The sequence below is a fragment of the Salmo salar genome, chromosome ssa01, assembly GCF_905237065.1.
Source record: "Salmo salar chromosome ssa01, Ssal_v3.1, whole genome shotgun sequence".
Classification (NCBI taxonomy): domain Eukaryota; kingdom Metazoa; phylum Chordata; class Actinopteri; order Salmoniformes; family Salmonidae; genus Salmo; species Salmo salar.
In genome coordinates, this window is record NC_059442.1 from 104121064 (window position 1) to 104142962 (window position 21899).

General features: G+C 40.6%; 1 protein-coding gene across 10 annotated transcripts in view; it reads right to left on the reverse strand.

Moving 5' to 3' along the window:
• LOC106577441 (adhesion G protein-coupled receptor B3) overlaps positions 1 to 21899 on the reverse strand; it is a 370554-nt gene that overhangs the window by 114660 nt on the left and 233995 nt on the right. For 7 of the 10 annotated variants that reach the window (XM_045687119.1, XM_045687115.1, XM_045687123.1 and 4 more), the window contains 3 exons: positions 18469 to 18595; positions 15467 to 15570; positions 14103 to 14223 (listed from right to left, as the gene is read on the reverse strand). In XM_045687119.1, the coding sequence (XP_045543075.1) occupies positions 14103 to 14223; positions 15467 to 15570; positions 18469 to 18595 (352 nt within the window). The remainder of the gene's footprint in view (positions 1 to 14102; positions 14224 to 15466; positions 15571 to 18468; positions 18596 to 21899) is intronic. The other 3 variants (XM_045687122.1, XM_045687121.1, XM_045687116.1) reach the window with 1 other exon arrangement.

Below are 21899 nucleotides of genomic sequence, written 5' to 3' on the forward strand. Positions count from 1 at the left end.
GAACCATGTTATCCTCCTCCCTGTCAGCTTAGCACTCAAACATGCTGCCTCTTTGTCCTTTGTGACTCACAGCATAGAAATATTACACAAATATTATTACAACGAATGGCAGAAAGAAAGATAGAGGGAGAGAGAGAGAGAGAGAGAGAGAGAAAGAGAGAGAGAGAGAAAGGAGAGAGAGAGAAAGGAGAGAGAGAAAGAGAGAAAGGGAGAGGAGGAAGCGAGGAAAATGGAGAGAAGAGACAGAGAAAGAGACAGAGGTGAGAGAAAGAGAGAAATGGGAGACAGAAGGAAAACGGAGAGAAAGAGGGAGAGAGAAAGAGAACGAGAGAGAAGAGACAGAGAAAGAGAGAGGTGAAAGAGAGAAATGAGAGACAGACGAAGAACGGAGAGAAAGAAGGAGAGAGAAAGAGAGAGAGAAGAGACAGAGAAAGAGACAGAGTTGAGAGAAAAAGAGAAATGGGAGACAAGGAGAATGGAGAGAAAGAGGGAGAGAGAAAGAGAACTAGAGAGAGCTAATAATAAGCCCATCCCCTGTTAGCCTCAGCTCCAGCACAATGGAGAGAGGACAGATACAGGAAGTGTGTTGGAGGGAGAGCTAATAATAAGCCCATCCCCTGTTAGCCTTAGCTCCAGCACCATGGAGAGAGGACAGATACAGGATATAGGAAGTGTGTTGATCAGGAATTGGGATGCATCTCAAATGCCACCCTATTCCATATATCAATGGTTCCCAACTCCGGTCCTCCAGTAACCCCAACAGTATAGTTTTATTGTAGCCCTGAACAATCACACCTGATTCAACTTGTCAACTAATCATCAGGCCCTCAATGACTTGAATCAGGTTTGTTTGTCCGGGGCTGCAACACAAATGTGTGCTGTTGGGAACCACTGACCTATATAGTGTACTATTGTACATTTGACCAAGGCCCATAGGGCTCTGGTTGAAAGTAGGGCACTATATAGGGAACAGGGTGGCATTTTGGATGCAGTTCTAGTGTAACAGTAATCCTCTATTGGTGCTGATAGAGGATGGAGCCTTGGCATTGGTAGCCTGACAGGACGTTAGGTTTACGCACGCACGCACGCACGCACGCACACACGCACACACGCACACACACACACACACACACACACACACACACACACACACACACACACACACACACACACACACACACACACACAGGGTGATAAAAATGTTAGTGCACTGTCCACAGGCCAGGCCATGTACTCTAGTCTAGTGGTTATAATCAGATGCTAAACCCTCAGATATCGTATCTTATGAAAAGGGGTTTGGAGAGAAATCTGTGAGTCAGAACTGCAAAGCTTCAGGGTTTAGGAGTGCAGCACAGTGGCTGCATCCCACAACGCCACCCTATTCCCTATATAGAGCACTACTTTTGACTAGAGCCCGATGGGGCAGCATGGTCAAAATTAGCGCACTATAAAGGAAATAGGGTACCATTGGGCATACTGCCAGTGTCTATCCTTGTGTAACAGGGTAAGGCCACCAGGGATGGATGAATCTACCAAACGTCTGCTTTCATCAAAGCTTTTTAAGTCCTTTTTGGAAAATCAAAGAAGAGAAGGAGTTGTGAAGCACAGTAGCTGAAGAATCGTTTCCAGTGAGTCTATGACTGACGTTTTGGGATATCTGTTGTTGTAGAAAGAATGGTTTATATTTCTCGCTGTTGTTATTGTGTTTTTATAGTGAGAGCTTGGGCCAGTAAGATTGCCAATGTATTCATTACACTTGGCAAAAACCTGATATGTGAACTTGAAACTTAAACCATCCATCTATATGCATGTTAGGCATCCAGAGGGGATGTACTGTAGATGTTGTTAAACACATGCTAAGAGTATATGTCCATGTTGTTAGATGTATTCTAAGAGTAAACCTCAATGTTGTTAGACGTATTCTAAGAGTAGATGTCCAGGTAGCCTAGTGGTTAAGAGGGTTGGGCCTATAACCAAAAGGCTGCTGGTTTGAATCCAAGAGATGTTGATGTGCCATTGGGCAAGGCACTTAATTGCTCCTGTAAGTCGTGTCTGCTAAGAGTAGATGTCCATGTTGTTAGACGTATGCTAAGAATGGACGTCCATGTTGTTAAAGGTATGCTGAGTGGATGTATTGTAATGCTGGGTGAAAATTCCATGAATTGTAAGAGTACTTTTCGTACTGTGTAGTGTGTTTCTGGACATAATATAGGAACAGGCTGACAAAGGATCTGATTAAAAGTGACAAGCCTTCAAATCAACTTAGCATTACTTCTGGGCCTGAGGCTCCACACATCCCATTGCCTTGGAATAGGATGTCCGAGCTGTGATGCTAGCCACTAGCTAACAACAAGGCAGGTAGAGCTGTGATGCTAGCCACTAGCTAACAACAAGGCAGACAGAGCTGTGATGCTAGCCACTAGCTAACAACAAGGCAGCTAGAGCTGTGATGCTAGCCACTAGCTATCAACAAGGTACTCTGGGCTGTGATGCTAGCCACTAGCTAACAACAAGGCAGTCAGAGCTGTGATGCTAGCCACTAGCTAACAACAAGGCAGATAGAGCTGTGATGCTAGCCCCTAGTTATCAACAAGGCAGACAGAGCTGTGATGCTAGCCACTAGCTAACAGCAAGGCAGTCAGAGCTGTGATGCTAGCCCCTAGCTAACAACAAGGCAGACAGAGCTGTGATGCTAGCCACTAGCTAACAACAAGGCAGTCAGAGCTGTGATGCTAGCCCCTAGCTAACAACAAGGCATACAGAGCTGTGATGCTAGCCACTAGCTAACAACAAGGCAGTCAGAGCTGATGCTAGCCCCTAGCTAACAACAAGGCAGACAGAGCTGTGATGCTAGCCACTAGCTAACAACGAGGCAGTCAGAGCTGTGATGCTAGCCCCTAGCTAAGAACAAGGCAGACAGAGCTGTGATGCTAGCCACTAGCTATCAACAAGGTACTCTGGGCTGTGATGCTAGCCCCTAGCTAACAACAAGGCAGTCATAGCTGTGATGCTAGCCCCTACCTAACAACAAGGCAGACAGAGCTGTGATGCTAGCCACTAGCTAACAACAAGGCAGTCAGGGCTGTGATGCTAGCCCCTAGCTAACAACAAGGCAGTCAGAGCTGTGATGCTAGCCCCTAGCTATCAACAAGGTACTCTGGGCTGTGATGCTAGCCACTAGCTAACAACGAGGCAGTCATAGCTGTGATGCTAGCCACTAGCTAACAACAAGGCAGGTAGAGCTGTGATGCTAGCCACTAGCTAACAACAAGGCAGATAGAGCTGTGATGCTAGCCACTAGCTAACAACAAGGCAGATAAAGCTGTGATGCTAGCCACTAGCTAACAACAAGGCAGACAGAGCTGTGATGCTAGCCACTAGCTAACAACAAGGCAGATAGAGCGGTGATGCTAGCCACTAGCTAACAGATTTCATTAATCTATGAAAAAGTACAAATAAATAAAAGAACATGGGGGGCCTGTTTTCCAATGATGGAAGGGACTACATGCTTACCAATGATCGAAGGGACTACATGCTTACCAATGATCGAAGGGACTACATGGTTACCAATGACCGAAGGGACTACATGCTTACCAATGATCGAAGGGACTACATGGTTACCAATGATCAAAGGGACCACATGCTTACCAATGATGGAAGGGACCACATGGTTACCAATGATGGAAGGGACCACATGGTTACCAATGATGGAAGGGACCACATGGTTACCAATGATGGAAGGGACCACATGGTTACCAATGATCGAAGGGACTACATGGTTACCAATGATGGAAGGGACCACATGGTTACCAATGATCGAAGGGACTACATGGTTACCAATGATCGAAGGGACCACATGGTTACCAATGATGGAAGGGACCACATGGTTACAAATGATGGAAGGGACTACATGGTTACCAATGATGGAAGGGACCACATTGTTACCAATGATCGAAGGGACCACATGGTTACAAATGATGGAAGGGACCACATGGTTACCAGTGATGGATGGGACTGGTGTAATGAATGGAGTAAAAGACCGATGAATGAAATAGGCCTAATGTAGGGACCTCTGGGTTACCTGGGACATCACATCGACCACCCCCTATCTAGACTTTTAGAAAAAGTCACACTTAAAAGCATTCTGAACTTAAAGCATGACTAATAATGTAATTATCTGACAATGAACAAGCAGAAAACAATGTGATTCCTGTCCTATATCAATAAAATACACATCAATCTAGATTTAAATAAAACATCCATATGTGAATATTGTGTGCAAAGTGGTCAAGGCAAAGGGTGGCTACTTTGAAGAATCTAATATATAAATATATTTTGATTTGATGAACACTTTTGGGGTTACTACATGATTCCATATGTGTTATTTCATAGTTTTGATGTCTTCACTATTATTCTACAATGAAGAAAATAGTAAAAATAAAGAAAAACCCTTGAATTAGTAGGTGTGTCCAAACATTTGACTTGTACTGTATATAAAACAATACTTAAATAATAAATTTCAGAATCCATATATTGGGAATGATAAATACTTCTACCATGCTCTTTCTGACCTGAACCAGGCTACACCTCTTCACTGAAATGGCTGCTGTGTTTGCCCTGGGTTCCCATGGATATGCCTGTAAAATTAAAATGTCTGTAGAGTGACAGGCAAATGTGTCATTCTGTGACTCTGCCAACACACTGAGAATGACATCTGTGTGGGCAGCTTACGCAGTCAATGACAACCCACTATGTGCCAAACTCGTCTTTTAGATAAACCACTTGTTTGTATTACAGGACTCAAGAACAACTATGATAAGCCTGATCAGTGTGTTATTTGAAAGCAGCAAGTGGGATACTGTTATTGTGTATAATCAGAGCACTAGTAGAAGAAGTCTCCTGTATTGTGAAAGTTGGCAGTTCGTATCTTAAATAGTCAGTTACATTTTCATTTAGCCATTCATCTTCTTCAGATGTATCTCTGATCTGTTTGTATAATAAGCCTAAAGTAAGCCTAAAGCCATACAACTTTCATACATTGAATAATACATTACAATTTGGGTTAAAGGCTTCATTTTCCACTCCATTGTATGGAAACCTCTAAAATCTCAACATATACTAACCCATTAATGGTGAAATCCTTCCTAAGAAATGTAAGAAATATATTTTAAGCAGGAGCACTCCTTTAATTTATTTAGTTATCAATCTATCAAAATATACAAATATTCACTTCCATCTGTTTATTAGGGTGGCAAAAAATAATTTAGTCCTAAATATTTCAAAAACCTAAAGCATTGTACATGGGACTAATCATTCACTAAACCCTAAACCTCAACTAAATATTTCAATTAACTAACGTGGAAATTGAGCAAGTTGAGGAGACTAAACTGCTTAGAGTAACCCTGAATTGTAAACTGTCATGGTCAACACATATTGATACAACAGTAACTAAGATGGGGAGAGGTCTGTCCATAATAAAGCGTTACTCTGCCTTCTTAACAACACTATCAACAAGGCAAGTCCTACAGGCCCTAGTTTTGTCACACCTGGATTACTGTCCAGTCGTGTGGTCAGATACCACAAAGAGGGACTTAGGAAAATTACAATTGGCCCAGAACTACTGTCCAGTCGTGTAAATGTACATAGAGAGCTAACATTAATAATATGCATGTCAAGCGCTCTTGGCTCAAAGTAGAGCAGAGAGGGACTTCATCACTACTTGTAATTGTAAGAAGTCCGGTGTAGCTCAGTTGTTAGACCATGGTGCTTGCAATGCCAGGTTTGTGGGTTCGATTCCCACGGGGGACCAGTATGTAAATGTATGTACTCACTACTGTAAGTCGCTCTAGATAAGAGTGTCTACTGAAATAAAAAGTGTTGAATACACTGAGCTGTCTATTTAAACAACTGGCACACAGCTCAGACACCCATGCATATGCCACCAGAGGTTTCTTCACAATCCCCAAGTCCTGAACAGACTATGGGAGGTGTGCAGTACTACATAGAGCCATGACTCCATGGAACTCTATTCCACATCAAGTAACAGATAAAAATGGAACAGTGGGGACTGTGCATAGACACACATAACAACATACATACACATGGATTGTATGTGGTAGTAGAGTAGAGGCCTGAGGGACACACTTAATCTGTTGAGAAATGTTTTAATTGTATATAATTGCCTTAATTTAGCTGGTTCCAAGGAATAGTAGCCGCTGCCTTGGCAGGAACTAATGGGGATCCATAATAAACCCAGGCAGAGAAGTTGCTGCATTGGCAGGAACTAATGGGGATCCATAATAAACCCAGGCAGAGAAGTTGCTGCATTGGCAGGAACTAATGGGGATCCATAATAAACCCCAGGAAGAGTAGCCGCTGCCTTGGTAGGAACTAATGGGGATCCATAATAAACCCCAGGAAGAGTAGCTGCTGCCTTGGCAGGAACTAATGGGGATCCATAATAAACCCAGGCAGAGAAGTTGCTGCATTGGCAGGAACTAATGGGGATCCATAATAAACCCCAGGAAGAGTAGCCGCTGCCTTGGTAGGAACTAATGGGGATCCATAATAAACCCCAGGAAGAGTAGCTGCTGCCTTGGCAGGAACTAATGGGGATCCATAATAAACCCCAGGAAGAGTAGCTGCTGCATTGGCAGGAACTAATGGAGATCCATAATAAACCCCAGGAAGAGTAGCTGCTGCCTTGGCAGGAACTAATAGGCATCCATAATAAACCCCAGGAAGAGTAGCTGCTGCCTTGGCAGGAACTAATGGGGATCCATAATAAACCCCAGGAAGAGTAGCTGCTGCCATGGCAGGAACTAATGGGGATCCATAATAAACCCCAGTAAGAGTAGCTGCTGCCTTGGTAGGAACTAATAGGGATCCATAATAAACCCCAGGAAGAGTAGCTGCTGCCTTGGCAGTAACTAATAGGCATCCGTAATAAGCCCCAGGAAGAGTATCCGCTGCCTTGGCAGGAACTAATGGGGATCCATAATAAATACAAATACATCAATGTGAGTGGTTACTTTCAGGGAGGGTGCTTCCATAACTTCATTAGGGAGTTTGAAAGAACCCTGCATCATGTCTCCTAGTGTGTGTCACAAATGACACCCTATTCCCTATTTAGTGTACTATGTAGGGTACAGTGTGTCATTTGGGATAGCGACTTTGTGTGGAATAACCCTCTGTTGCTGCATCCTACATATCCCTGTCTAGGAGCTCTTAAAGGCTAAACATACACACACACACAGACACACACGGCTATCCTATGGCCCCTCATTAATGATTGCTGCGTCATTCCCCTGAATCTATAGCCATAGAAACAACATCACTATTTCATTGGGGAGTGATTTGATTGTCCTTTCTGTGGCCATTATTTAGGGTGGAGTCCCAAATGGCATCCTATTTTCTATATAGTGCACTACTTTAGACCAGAGTCCTTTAAGCACTTGTCAAAGTAATGCACTGTATAGGGAATAGGGTGCCATTTGGGACGCATATTTAATCTTCTTTATGGTCCTTCTCCCTTAATTGGGATGCAAGATCCTTTTCATGGTCTCCATGCCAACGAAGCAGAGTCTGAGTTTACCATCTCAGATGAAAGGGTTCAAGGTAAAAAGGTATCATATTGGATGAAACTGCAGCAAGGGTAAAAAGATGTGCTGAAACGCATGCTGTCTGACTTAAAAACAACACCTCGTCTAAATACAAAAAAATTGTGCCTTTGTCACGTCCTGACCATAGAAAGATGTTATTTTCTATGGTAGAGTAGGTCAGGGCGTGACAGGTTTCTTTTTCAGGGTCTAGTTTTGTATTTCTATGTTGGGGTTTTGTTTGTAGATGATCTCCAATTAGAGGCAGCAAAACACAGAGGTAGGTAACATATTTACAGTACTCCTCATTAGAAAACACAGAGGTAGGTAAAATATTTACAGTACTCCTCATTAGAAAACACAGAGGTAGGTAACATATTTACAGTACTCCTCATTAGAAAACACAGAGGTAGGTAACATATTTACAGTACTCCTCATTAGAAAACACAGAGGTAGGTAACATATTAAAAGTACCCCTAATTAGAAAACAGAGGTAGGTAACATATTTACAGTACTCCTCATTAGAAAACACAGAGGTAGGTAACATATTTACAGTACTCCTCATTAGAAAACACAGAGGTAGGTAACATATTTACAGTACTCCTGCTGAGAAAACACTGAGGTAAGGTAGCATATTTACAGTACTCCTCATTAGAAAGCACAGAGGTAGGTAACATATTTACAGTACTCCTGCTGAGAAAACATTGAGGTAAGGTAGCATATTTACAGTACTCATTAGAAAACACAGAGAGACAGCTAGACTGAATAACACCCAGGCTTCACAGTTGTCAAAATATCCCCTGAATCCATAAGGGGGCCATATTTTGACGAGGTGCAGAAACACAGCCTATAAATAGCTTGTGAACACAGCACTGGATAACCTGAGCTCCAGATATACACAGACAGAGAACGGAACAATCTCTCCATCAGCCTACAGTTATTACCTCATTGGTTGTTTTAACATCAACTCCTCCTTTAGAGGAAAACATTGGCATGATGAAGCAGAATAATCTTTGTTCTCTCTGATAGTAATACTAGTTCCTATGGGAAAGTGTTTTATATGGTTTACCAGGATTGTCGCTAAAACATTGATATGCCTTGTGAAATATACACCAATAATGTCAAATGTGGCACTAACAAAATGCAATTCACAGTTTTAGACCGAAATGGGCTAATGTGGGCCACCCTGACACACAGACCAGCCTATCAATCAGCCTGTCAATACGTCTGCTGTCAGCATGTGCATTTCTGTTGTTTATCTGGGGGTAGAAATCTAAGTCAAAGCTTTTGACTGCCAATACATTTTTTGGGGGGTGTAAATTCTTATTTACAATGACGGCCTACACCGGCCAAACCCGGACGACGCTGGGCCAATTGTGCACCGCCCTATGGGACTCCCAATCACGGCCAGATGTGATACAGCCTGGAATCAAACCAGGGACTGTAGTGACTTTTCTTGCACTGAGATACAGTGCCTTAGACCGCTGCACCACTCGGGAGCCTAATAATGTAAACATTAACATCATTTGGAAGTCTTTGTTGCATACAGTAATAACCTCGCAATGTTGACATACAAACTCAAGAGTTCCACTACAGTGAGTATCCGTAGAGTGGTTAAACTACAGTGAGTATCTGTAGAGTGGTTAAACTACAGTGAGTATCAGTAGAGTGGTTAAACTACAGTGAGTATCAGTAGAGTGGTTAAACTACAGTGAGTATCAGTAGAGTGGTTAAACTACAGTGAGTATCAGTAGAGTGGTTAAACTACAGTGAGTATCAGTAGAGTGGTTAAACTACAGTGAGTATCAGTAGAGTGGTTAAACTACAGTGAGTATCAGTAGAGTGGTTAAACTACAGTGAGTATCAGTAGAGTGGTTAAACTACAGTGAGTATCAGTAGAGTGGTTAAACTACAGTGAGTATCAGTAGAGTGGTTAAACTACAGTGAGTATCAGTAGAGTGGTTAAACTACAGTGAGTATCTGTAGAGTGGTTAAACTACAGTGAGTATCTGTAGAGTGGTTAAACTACAGTGAGTATCAGTAGAGTGGTTAAACTACAGTGAGTATCTGTAGAGTGGTTAAACTACAGTGAGTATCAGTAGAGTGGTTAAACTACAGTGAGTATCAGTAGAGTGGTTAAACTACAGTGAGTATCAGTAGAGTGGTTAAACTACAGTGAGTATCAGTAGAGTGGTTAAACTACAGTGAGTATCAGTAGAGTGGTTAAACTACAGTGAGTATCTGTAGAGTGGTTAAACTACAGTGAGTATCTGTAGAGTGGTTAAACTACAGTGAGTATCAGCATAGTGGTTAAACTACAGTGAGTATCAGTAGAGTGGTTAAACTACAGTGAGTATCAGTAGAGTGGTTAAACTACAGTGAGTATCAGTAGAGTGGTTAAACTACAGTGAGTATCAGTAGAGTGGTTAAACTACAGTGAGTATCTGTAGAGTGGTTAAACTACAGTGAGTATCTGTAGAGTGGTTAAACTACAGTGAGTATCAGTAGAGTGGTTAAACTACAGTGAGTATCTGTTGAGTGGTTAAACTACAGTGAGTATCAGTAGAGTGGTTAAACTACAGTGAGTATCAGTAGAGTGGTTAAACTACAGTGAGTATCAGCAGAGTGGTTAAACTACAGTGAGTATCAGTAGAGTGGTTAAACTACAGTGAGTATCAGCAGAGTGGTTAAACTACAGTGAGTATCAGTAGAGTGGTTAAACTACAGTGAGTATCAGCAGAGTGGTTAAACTACAGTGAGTATCAGTAGAGTGGTTAAACTACAGTGAGTATCAGTAGAGTGGTTAAACTACAGTGAGTATCAGCAGAGTGGTTAAACTACAGTGAGTATCAGTAGAGTGGTTAAACTACAGTGAGTATCTGTAGAGTGGTTAAACTACAGTGAGTATCTGTAGAGTGGTTAAACTACAGTGAGTATCAGTAGAGTGGTTAAACTACAGTGAGTATCTGTTGAGTGGTTAAACTACAGTGAGTATAAGTAGAGTGGTTAAACTACAGTGAGTATCAGTAGAGTGGTTAAACTACAGTGAGTATCAGTAGAGTGGTTAAACTACAGTGAGTATCAGCAGAGTGGTTAAACTACAGTGAGTATCAGTAGAGTGGTTAAACTACAGTGAGTATCAGTACAGTGGTTAAACTACAGTGAGTATCAGCAGAGTGGTTAAACTACAGTGAGTATCAGCAGAGTGGTTAAACTACAGTGAGTATCAGTAGAGTGGTTAAACTACAGTGAGTATCAGTAGAGTGGTTATCTGTTGAGTGGTTAAACTACAGTGAGTATCAGTAGAGTGGTTAAACTACAGTGAGTATCAGCAGAGTGGTTAAACTACAGTGAGTATCAGTAGAGTGGTTAAACTACAGTGAGTATCAGTAGAGTGGTTAAACTACAGTGAGTATCAGTAGAGTGGTTAAACTACAGTGAGTATCAGCAGAGTGGTTAAACTACAGTGAGTATCAGTAGAGTGGTTAAACTACAGTGAGTATCAGTAGAGTGGTTAAACTACAGTGAGTATCAGTAGAGTGGTTAAACTACAGTGAGTATCTGTTGAGTGGTTAAACTACAGTGAGTATCAGTAGAGTGGTTAAACTACAGTGAGTATCAGTAGAGTGGTTAAACTACAGTGAGTATCAGCAGAGTGGTTAACCTACAGTGAGTATCAGCAGAGTGGTTAAACTACAGTGAGTATCAGCAGAGTGGTTAAACTACAGTGAGTATCAGCAGAGTGGTTATCCTACAGTGAGTATCAGTAGAGTGGTTAAACTACAGTGAGTATCAGTAGAGTGGTTAAACTACAGTGAGTATCAGTAGAGTGGTTAAACTACAGTGAGTATCTGTATAGTGGTTAAACTACAGTGAGTATCTGTAGAGTGGTTAAACTACAGTGAGTATCAGTAGAGTGGTTAAACTACAGTGAGTATCAGTAGAGTGGTTAAACTACAGTGAGTATCAGTAGAGTGGTTAAACTACAGTGAGTATCAGTAGAGTGGTTAAACTACAGTGAGTATCAGTAGAGTGGTTAAACTACAGTGAGTATCAGTAGAGTGGTTAAACTACAGTGAGTATCAGTAGAGTGGTTAAACTACAGTGAGTATCAGTAGAGTGGTTAAACTACAGTGAGTATCAGTAGAGTGGTTAAACTACAGTGAGTATCAGTATAGTGGTTAAACTACAGTGAGTATCTGTAGAGTGGTTAAACTACAGTGAGTATCAGTAGAGTGGTTAAACTACAGTGAGTATCTGTAGAGTGGTTAAACTACAGTGAGTATCAGTAGAGTGGTTAAACTACAGTGAGTATCTGTAGAGTGGTTAAACTACAGTGAGTATCAGTAGAGTGGTTAAACTACAGTGAGTATCAGTAGAGTGGTTAAACTACAGTGAGTATCAGTACAGTGGTTAAACTACAGTGAGTATCAGTAGAGTGGTTAAACTACAGTGAGTATCAGTAGAGTGGTTAAACTACAGTGAGTATCTGTAGAGTGGTTAAACTACAGTGAGTATCTGTAGAGTGGTTAAACTACAGTGAGTATCAGTAGAGTGGTTAAACTACAGTGAGTATCAGTAGAGTGGTTAAACTACAGTGAGTATCAGTACAGTGGTTAAACTACAGTGAGTATCAGTAGAGTGGTTAAACTACAGTGAGTATCAGTAGAGTGGTTAAACTACGGTGAGTATCTGTAGAGTGGTTAAACTACAGTGAGTATCTGTTGAGTGGTTAAACTACAGTGAGTATCAGTAGAGTGGTTAAACTACAGTGAGTATCAGCAGAGTGGTTAAACTACAGTGAGTATCAGTAGAGTGGTTAAACTACAGTGAGTATCAGTAGAGTGGTTAAACTACAGTGAGTATCAGTAGAGTGGTTAAACTACAGTGAGTATCAGCAGAGTGGTTAAACTACAGTGAGTATCAGTAGAGTGGTTAAACTACAGTGAGTATCAGTAGAGTGGTTAAACTACAGTGAGTATCAGTAGAGTGGTTAAACTACAGTGAGTATCTGTTGAGTGGTTAAACTACAGTGAGTATCAGTAGAGTGGTTAAACTACAGTGAGTATCAGCAGAATGGTTAAACTACAGTGAGTATCAGTAGAGTGGTTAAACTACAGTGAGTATCAGCAGAGTGGTTAAACTACAGTGAGTATCAGTAGAGTGGTTAAACTACAGTGAGTATCAGTACAGTGGTTAAACTACAGTGAGTATCAGTAGAGTGGTTAAACTACAGTGAGTATCAGTAGAGTGGTTAAACTACAGTGAGTATCTGTAGAGTGGTTAAACTACAGTGAGTATCTGTAGAGTGGTTAAACTACAGTGAGGATCAGCAGAGTGGTTAAACTACAGTGAGTATCAGTAGAGTGGTTAAACTACAGTGAGTATCAGTAGAGTGGTTAAACTACAGTGAGTATCAGTAGAGTGGTTAAACTACAGTGAGTATCAGTAGAGTGGTTAAACTACAGTGAGTATCTGTAGAGTGGTTAAACTACAGTGAGTATCTGTAGAGTGGTTAAACTACAGTGAGTATCAGTAGAGTGGTTAAACTACAGTGAGTATCTGTTGAGTGGTTAAACTACAGTGAGTATCAGTAGAGTGGTTAAACTACAGTGAGTATCAGTAGAGTGGTTAAACTACAGTGAGTATCAGTAGAGTGGTTAAACTACAGTGAGTATCAGCAGAGTGGTTAAACTACAGTGAGTATCAGTAGAGTGGTTAAACTACAGTGAGTATCAGCAGAGTGGTTAAACTACAGTGAGTATCAGTAGAGTGGTTAAACTACAGTGAGTATCAGTAGAGTGGTTAAACTACAGTGAGTATCAGCAGAGTGGTTAAACTACAGTGAGTATCAGCAGAGTGGTTAAACTACAGTGAGTATCAGTAGAGTGGTTAAACTACAGTGAGTATCAGCAGAGTGGTTATCCTACAGTGAGTATCAGTAGAGTGGTTAAACTACAGTGAGTATCAGTAGAGTGGTTAAACTACAGTGAGTATCAGTAGAGTGGTTAAACTACAGTGAGTATCAGTAGAGTGGTTAAACTACAGTGAGTATCAGTAGAGTGGTTAAACTACAGTGAGTATCAGTAGAGTGGATAAACTACATGGTATGTAGAGTCTAGAGTATCAGTAGAGTGGTTAAACTACAGTGAGTATCAGTAGATTGGTTAAACTACAGTGAGTATCAGTAGAGTGGTTAAACTACAGTGAGTATCAGTAGAGTGGTTAAACTACAGTGAGTATCAGTAGAGTGGTTAAACTACAGTGAGTATCAGTAGAGTGGTTAAACTACAGTGAATATCAGTAGAGTGGTTAAACAGCTACTATGGTTGAGTAAAGCTTGTACACTTGCGTCTGTTGTTGATTAAAGCATGTTAAAGTGCATGAATTGCCTGTATGTACAGGTATGTCTCTTCCAATGCAACATATAAACACAACCTGCATTGTGAGTCGTGTGTTTGAGTAAAGCAGTTAAAGTGCATGCAGTAGAAAATGGAATCTTACCGCATTGTGTGTCTGTGTCTGTCCAACCAGGATGAGGAGGTTGGAGGAGATGATTGACAGGCAGAAGTTGATTAGGATGATGGACCGCTCAGACCGGATATATCTGGAATAACGGGAAGTACTGGATCAACAAATGAAAAATGACAATCAACACAACACCACAACAATCACCAATCAACAATCTTCCATTACTACTAGGACATTACTACTAGGCCACTACTACTAGGCCATTACTACTAGGCCATTACTACTAGGCCACTACTACTAGGCCATTACTACCAGGCCATTACTACCAGGCCACTACTACTAGGCCAATAGCAAGGCTATATACTACATGATCAGAAGTATGTGGACACCTGCTCATTCAACATCTCATTCCAAAGTCATGGGCATTAATATGTAGTTGGTCCCTCCTTTGCTGCTATAACAGCCTCCACTCTTATAGAAAGGCTTTCCACTTGATGTTGGAACTTTGCTCTGTGCAGGCCAGTCAAGTTCTTCCACACCGATCTCCACAAACCATTTCTGTATGGACCTCGCTTTGTGCACGGGCCTTCCCCAAGCTGTTGCCACAAAGTTGGAAGCCCAGAATCATCTAGAATGTAATTTTATGCTGTAGTGTTAAGATTTCCCTTCACTGGAACTAAGGGGCCTAGCCCGAACCATGAAAAACAGCCCTAGACCATTATTCCTCCTCCACCAAACTTTACAGTTGGCACTATGCATTGTGGCAGGAAGCATTCTCCTAGCATCTGCCAAACCCAGATGTGTCCATCAGACTGCCAGATGGTGAAGCGTGATTCATCACTCAAGAGAAAGCATTTCCACTGCTTCAGATTTTTACGAGCTACACGCTTCAGCACTCGTCGGTCCCATTCTTTGAGCTTGTGTGGCCTACCACTTTGTGGCTGAGCCGTTGTTGCTCCTAGACGTACCACTTTGCGGCTGAGCTGTTGTTGCTCCTAGACGTTTCCACTTCACAATAACAGCACTTACAGTTGACAGGGGCAGCTCTAGCAGGGCAGAAATTTGATGAACTGACTTGTTGGAAAGGTGGCATCCTATGACGGTGCCACGTTGCAAGTCACTGAGCTCTTCAGTAAGGCCGTTCTACTGCCAATGTGTGTCTATGGAGATTGCATGGCTGTGTGCTAGCCCTAGTCTAGCACACAGCCATGCTTATACACCTGTCAGCAACGGGTGAGGCTGAACTAGCCGAATCCACTAATTTGAAGGGGGAGTCCACATACTTTTTTATATATAGTGTACATCAATTCATTTATTCATATGAATATATATTCATATATTCATATTCACCATGTCAACATGGTGTTTACAGTGTATACATCACTGGTTGTACTCACCTCCATAGAATAGCATAGACCACTAGCAACAGGATCAAGGCGAGACAGGATAGACCACAGCCAATGATTAAAGTCACAGAGGGGACCGCTGAGTACTCCATGGTCTGTAGGAGACAGAAGGAAGTAGATATTACACCTGCTTTGGGTTGGTGCTAAAGCCTCAGACACACTAATCAAAACCAATCACACTGGAAAACGGACCAATCAGTTGGTGTTATTGAAGCTTCACAATCAAAACACTTATTATAGCTGCTTTGGGTTGGTGTTAAAATATCAGCCACTGGGCCTCCCGAGTTGCGCAGCGGTCTAAGGCACTGCATCGCATCGCATCGGGTTCGATCCCAGGATGTGTCACAGCCGGCCGTGGCCGGGAGACCCATGAGGCGGCGCACAATTAGGGGAGGGTTTGGCCGGCCGGGATTTCCTTGTCCCATCATGCTCTAGTGACTCCTTGTGGCGGGCCGGGCGCCTGCAAGATGACTTCGGTCGCCAGCTGGACAGTGTTTTCTCCGACACATTGGTGCGGCTGGCTTCCGGGTTAAGCGAGCAGTGTGTCAAGACCCAGTGTGGCTTGGCAGGCTTGTGTTTCGGAGGACGCATGGCTCTCGACCTTTGCTTCTCATGAGTCCGTAGGGGAGTTGCAGCGACGGGACAAGACTACCTACCAATTGGATATCACGATAAAGGGGTAAAAGTACTAAAAAATAAAATAATTATCAGCCACTGACTGGAAAATAGACCAATCAGTTGATGTTATTAAATCTTAAACCACAAATCAAACTGTAAAACAAACCAATCAAAACATCACAACAGGTAGGCCATTTTGAGATGTTCTGTATTGAATGGTTTGACCAATGCCAATACAAACTGGACTGGGGAGAGGAGGGGAGCCAGTGTGTTTGTGTGCATGTGCGCGCGCGTGTGTGTGTGTGCGCTTTGCAGTCTTTATTAGTCCTGAGTTTGATAGCATTGGTGATTAATGTAATCTAAAAAATCTGTTGCTTTCTTAACTAACCATTCATCTCAAGATCGTGATTGCAGTGTCTACTCTACGTCTCGAAATAAAACCCTAATAAAACGACCCATTCCCCATACATCTCTCCTCTACAGTGTAATCATATGTCCCTGTATTAATCACATATTCATGAATATTGAATCAAGAGAGAAAAAAGAGAGTCCTATGAAGATAAGAGACCATTTTCACTGATTGACATTGAGGTGTAAAAAAGACATCCTATCAGAGGCTATGTGACAGAATTACATAGAAACTCCACAGAATAGAGCATAGAATTACCAGGGGTGTAAAGTAATTAAGTAAAAATACTTTAAAGTACTATTTAAGTAGTTTTTGGAGGTGTCTGTACTTTACTTTACTATTTATTTTTTTGGACAACTTTTACTTTTACTTCACTACATTCCGAAAGAAAATAATGTACTTTTTACTCCATACATTTTCTCTGACACCCAAAAGTACTAGTTACATGTTGAATGTTTAGCAGGACAGGAACATGGTCCAATTCACACACTTATCAAGAGAACATCCCTGGTCATGCCTACTGCCTCTGATCTGGCAGACTCACTAAACACAAAGGCTTGGTTTGTAAATGTTATCTGCATGTTCTACCTCTGGCTAGCCGTACATTGAAAAAACAAGGAAACTGTGCCATCTGATTTCCTTAATATTAGCAATTTCAAATGATTTATACTTTTACTTTTACTTTTGATACTTAAGTATATTTAAAAGCAAATACTTTTAGACTTTTACTCAAGTAGTATTTTACTGGGTGACTTTCACTTTTACTTGAGTAATTTTATATTAAGGTATCTTTTACTCAATTATGGCAATTGGGTACTTTCCCCACCACTGAGAATTACACACACACACTCCATAGAATAGTGCTTAGAATTATATACAGAAGTAATTTATAAGGCTGAAATGAATAGGAGCCTCTCCTAATGTAATAAAGCTGACAATCTACCAATGCCAATCAAATAACATCCATGTTTATTTAATCTACTGTTACTGCCTCTTAACTAACACCAAGCCTATCCCAGGATTCCACTTGATATAGGATGTGTCCCAAATGACACCCTATTCCCTATTTAGTGACCTACCTTTGACCAGGGCTCATAGGGCTGTGGTCAAAAGTAGTGCACTAAATAGGGAATAGGGTGCCATTTGGGATGCCGCCATAGCTTATCTTTCCCAGCCCCCTCCCACAGACCACCAGTCATTGTGACATGGGCAGGGCAAGGCACTGATCAGAGTTATTAACCTGGTGCACTGCTGCGAGAGGAACACAATGCTATCATTCCCACAGATCACACTTTTCTCTATTCCAGTCACAACATTTGAGTAACGGTGGAACTGCTGAGCAACAGATATGATTTCACACGTGACAGTCAGTCGTGAGGGCCCCGATCCCTCATCCTTTTTATTCTCCTCTTATAACATAATGTTGCAAATCACTGGCACTGTTACCTGTCATATAAATCTGTAACAAACAGGAATGTGAGCCTAGCTAATATTTGAAATAAAAAACTGAATATGACATGGTAAACAATCTAATTAGACCTAGTTCATTATGTGACGGTAATCTTTTGGAAGATAACATGACACTTCTCATTGAACTCCTATATCTATACATGTCATATTTGAATATGAATTGATGAGCAGAGCCAATACACAACCTGTAGACTAAAGTCAGTCAACAACATGCACTGGCCTGTGTAACCACACACACACACACACACACCAAAGCCAGTCAAGCTCACCAATGCAGAGCATTATCAAAATCATCTAGACAGCACATCCAGACTGAGATTCATCAAAAGAGACTCACCTTCACCTATAGGCTACACTAAACAAGAGAAAGACCCCTGATTATGGCGAAACAAACACATCGATTGAAATTCCAACCAAAGCAAAGCAATGAAGCACATTCTAGCACCCTCCTCTGCATTAATCCATAAATGAATAGAACAAAAATCCCACTACTTACTATTTCTCTTGGTTGCTGTGCCAAAATGGCGAAGGTAGATACACGATCACATAAGCATTTTGTATGGGATGCATCGGTTAGTACGGTTTTACATCCTTTACTCGACCAGGTTCCCCAAGAATCGTTCCTGCAAGAAGAAGAGATGCGATCGTTTCATTAATTCCAGCGCTCTCTCACTTTCACCAGGATTGGACAAATCTGAACGGATGAAACCTTTAATAGTGTAACATTGAATCTGTTTAAACTAATAACGGAAATCTCAATGCGAATAGGGAAGTGGTATCAACACGCAATTTCGCCAGGCTACAATAAGCATTTAGCTCGACCGGGAGAAGAAAAAAGGTTGAGAGAGGGAGAGGGAGAGAAAGGAGGGGACGAAGGGAGCTGTCCAAACGTGGGTGGTGCTGATTGATTAAATTCCTCTATAGGCTGTTAAACGCAACAATTGCTTTCAAAAACCTTAGGCTACATATCAATTTTTCTACGTTTTTCTAGAGAAACTATCCTCTTTACCGGTATGTCTTTAGGCGATAGCCTATTGAGCGCGTCTGGGTTATCTTCCGGAACGATTTTGTTGTTCTCTTTTCTTCCGTTCTCAAAGCTTAGGCTATTATTACTAGGCTACTGTCGCTTTCTTTTTCGGTTGATATTTTTTCCTGAACTATTCTAATTAGCGGGGTTTTTGTGTTTCCTACGGGAACATGTCACCCTTGAAACCGTGGACAGCCTGAGATTGATACTCCGCTCCTCTCTGCTGCTGCAACAGCGGTGAGGGAGGTTGGCTCACAGGTTACAAAATAGGGATATATTTTCCTAGGATTTATATTTTCCTAGGATGATATCTGTTGCGCTCTTTATCATTTGTTCAAGGTATTTAAAACATTTCCGAACGCAAGCATTGGTATTGTTCAACGTAGGCAAAACTGTTCAGGAAAAAGGATTGCATAACCAATAGTACTCCACCCCACGGAAACGGCGCGGATGGTAGCTGCCCGTTTCCCGGTCTCCCCCTCCTCATAGCAGGTAAAATGATAGAGAGGAGAGGAAAGGAAAGCACGTTTCTTCTATTTACTGCCAGTAGCCTAAATCTCACTCTCACTTCGAACCTTCACAAAGAATGTAAGGACAAAAAATGGCACATAAGTACATAACTTTATGTCCCGTGTGAAATAAAAATGTTTTGTATTATTTTATGAAAAAGAAAAAACACCTAGATGTGTGCAATATTTTTATAAACATCCTTCAATGTATAGGCTGAAAAGTAAATTATTCACCCAGCAACAATTATTTAATGAGAAAGGAACAAGGCAAGTAAATTAAATCCCTCACTTCATCCACACACACACACACACACACACACACACACACACACACACACACACACACACACACACACACACACACACACACACACACACACACATAATTAATATTCATAACTCGAAATTCATAATATACAAACTGTCTCTATAGCATTGGCCTATTTACAACACATTGTTCAGTTATTGTAAGCAAGTTAATGCCAGTGATTCCTAGTAGTAGGTTACTAACTAATCTCGTCCATCTGCCAGCTCTCTTGCTGTCAAACAAACAATTCGAGCCTGGAGACGACTTTAGCGACTAATTAGAGACGATGAGTGAAATACGGAAAAGAGTGGCTATTAGCTGATCATAGCGAATTATGAGGTAAATCTGCTGGTTAGCTAGCTAGTTAGCTATGCTGTCAAAATTTTTTGTTCATGATTTAAGTTTGTTCTGCTGGTGACATCTCCCTCTTACTAACAAACACTCGAATTGCCCCTTTTCTGTCCATAACAGAGACAAAAGTAGCCTACCAGTATTCAAGCTCACCGCCTGTAACCAGCACAGCGCACTGCATGCAGAAGTCAGAGATGAGTGCGCGCTTGAGGGCGGGGGACGGGTATAATTGCCAATATTGAAGATAAATTAAATTAGCTGGTTTGATGTGCAATTCGTTACATTTAAAATATATATATGTGCATGTGGAAACCAGCTTTTCACAATGAAGACATATAGGATGCACTCAACAGGTTGCCAAGTCATCTCTATGGAGGATAGACCTACTCATAACTGAGTCAAAGGCAGTTAGTGTTTAAATGTAAACTGTTTCAGTTCATGTTTTATTGTAAACTGATTCAGTTCATGTTTAAATGTAAACTGATTCAGTAATGTTTTTAATGTGAACTGATTCAGTTATCATTTTAATGTAAACTGATGAAGTTAATGTTTTATTGTAACGGCTGTCGTAGCTCTGAACATTAAAGAAAAAATAACAAACAAACAGCCAACAGTTCTGTCAGGTACAGAAAACTAAACAGAAGACAACTACCCACAAACACAGGTGGAAAAAAACCCTACTTAAGTATGATCTCCAATTAAGTATGATCTCCAATTAGAAACAACGAGGACCAGCTGCCTCTAATTGGAGTTCATCCCAAAAAACATCAACATAGAAATAGAAAACTAGAACCTAAACATAGAACTACAAAACATAGAAAAACACAAAACACCCTCTGTCACGCCCTGACCTACTCTACCATAGAAAATAACATCTTACTATGGTCAGGACGTGACATTTATTGTAAACTGATTCAGTTCATGGTTAAATGTAAACTGATTCAGTAATTTTTTTATGTGAACTGATTCAGTTAATGTTTTAATGTAAACGGATTACTTTAATGTTTTATTGTAAACTGATTCAGTTAATGTTTAAATGTAAACTGATTAAATCGTTTTTTAATGTGAACTGATTCAGTTAATGTTTTAATATAAACTGATTAATTTCATATTTAATGTTAACTGATTCAATTAATGTTTAAATGTAAACTGATTCAGTTAATGTTTTTAATGTAAACTGATTCAGTTAATGTTTTAATGTAAAATTATTCTGTTAATGTTTTAATGTAAAGTGATTTAGTTAATGTTTTAGTGTAAAATTATTCAGTTCATGTTTAAATGTAAACTGATTCAGTAATGTTTAATGCAAACTGATTCATTTAATATTTAAATGTAAACTGATTCAGTTAGTGTTTAAATGTAAACTGATTCAGTTAGTGTTTAAATGTAAATTGATTCAGTTAATATTTTAATGTAAACTGATTCAGTTAGTGTTTAAATGTAAACTTATTCAGTTAGTGTTTAAATGTAAACTCATTCAGTTAATGTTTTAATGTAAACTGATTCAGTTAGTGTTTAAATGTAAACTTATTCAGTTAGTTTAAATGTAAACTCATTCAGTTAGTGTTTAAATGTAAACTGATTCAGTTAGTGTTTAAATGTAAACTGATTCAGTTAGTGTTTAAATGTAAACTCATTCAGTTAATGTTTTAATGTAAACTGATTCAGTTAGTGTTTAAATGTAAACTTATTCAGTTAATTTAAATGTAAACTCATTCAGTTAGTGTTTAAAT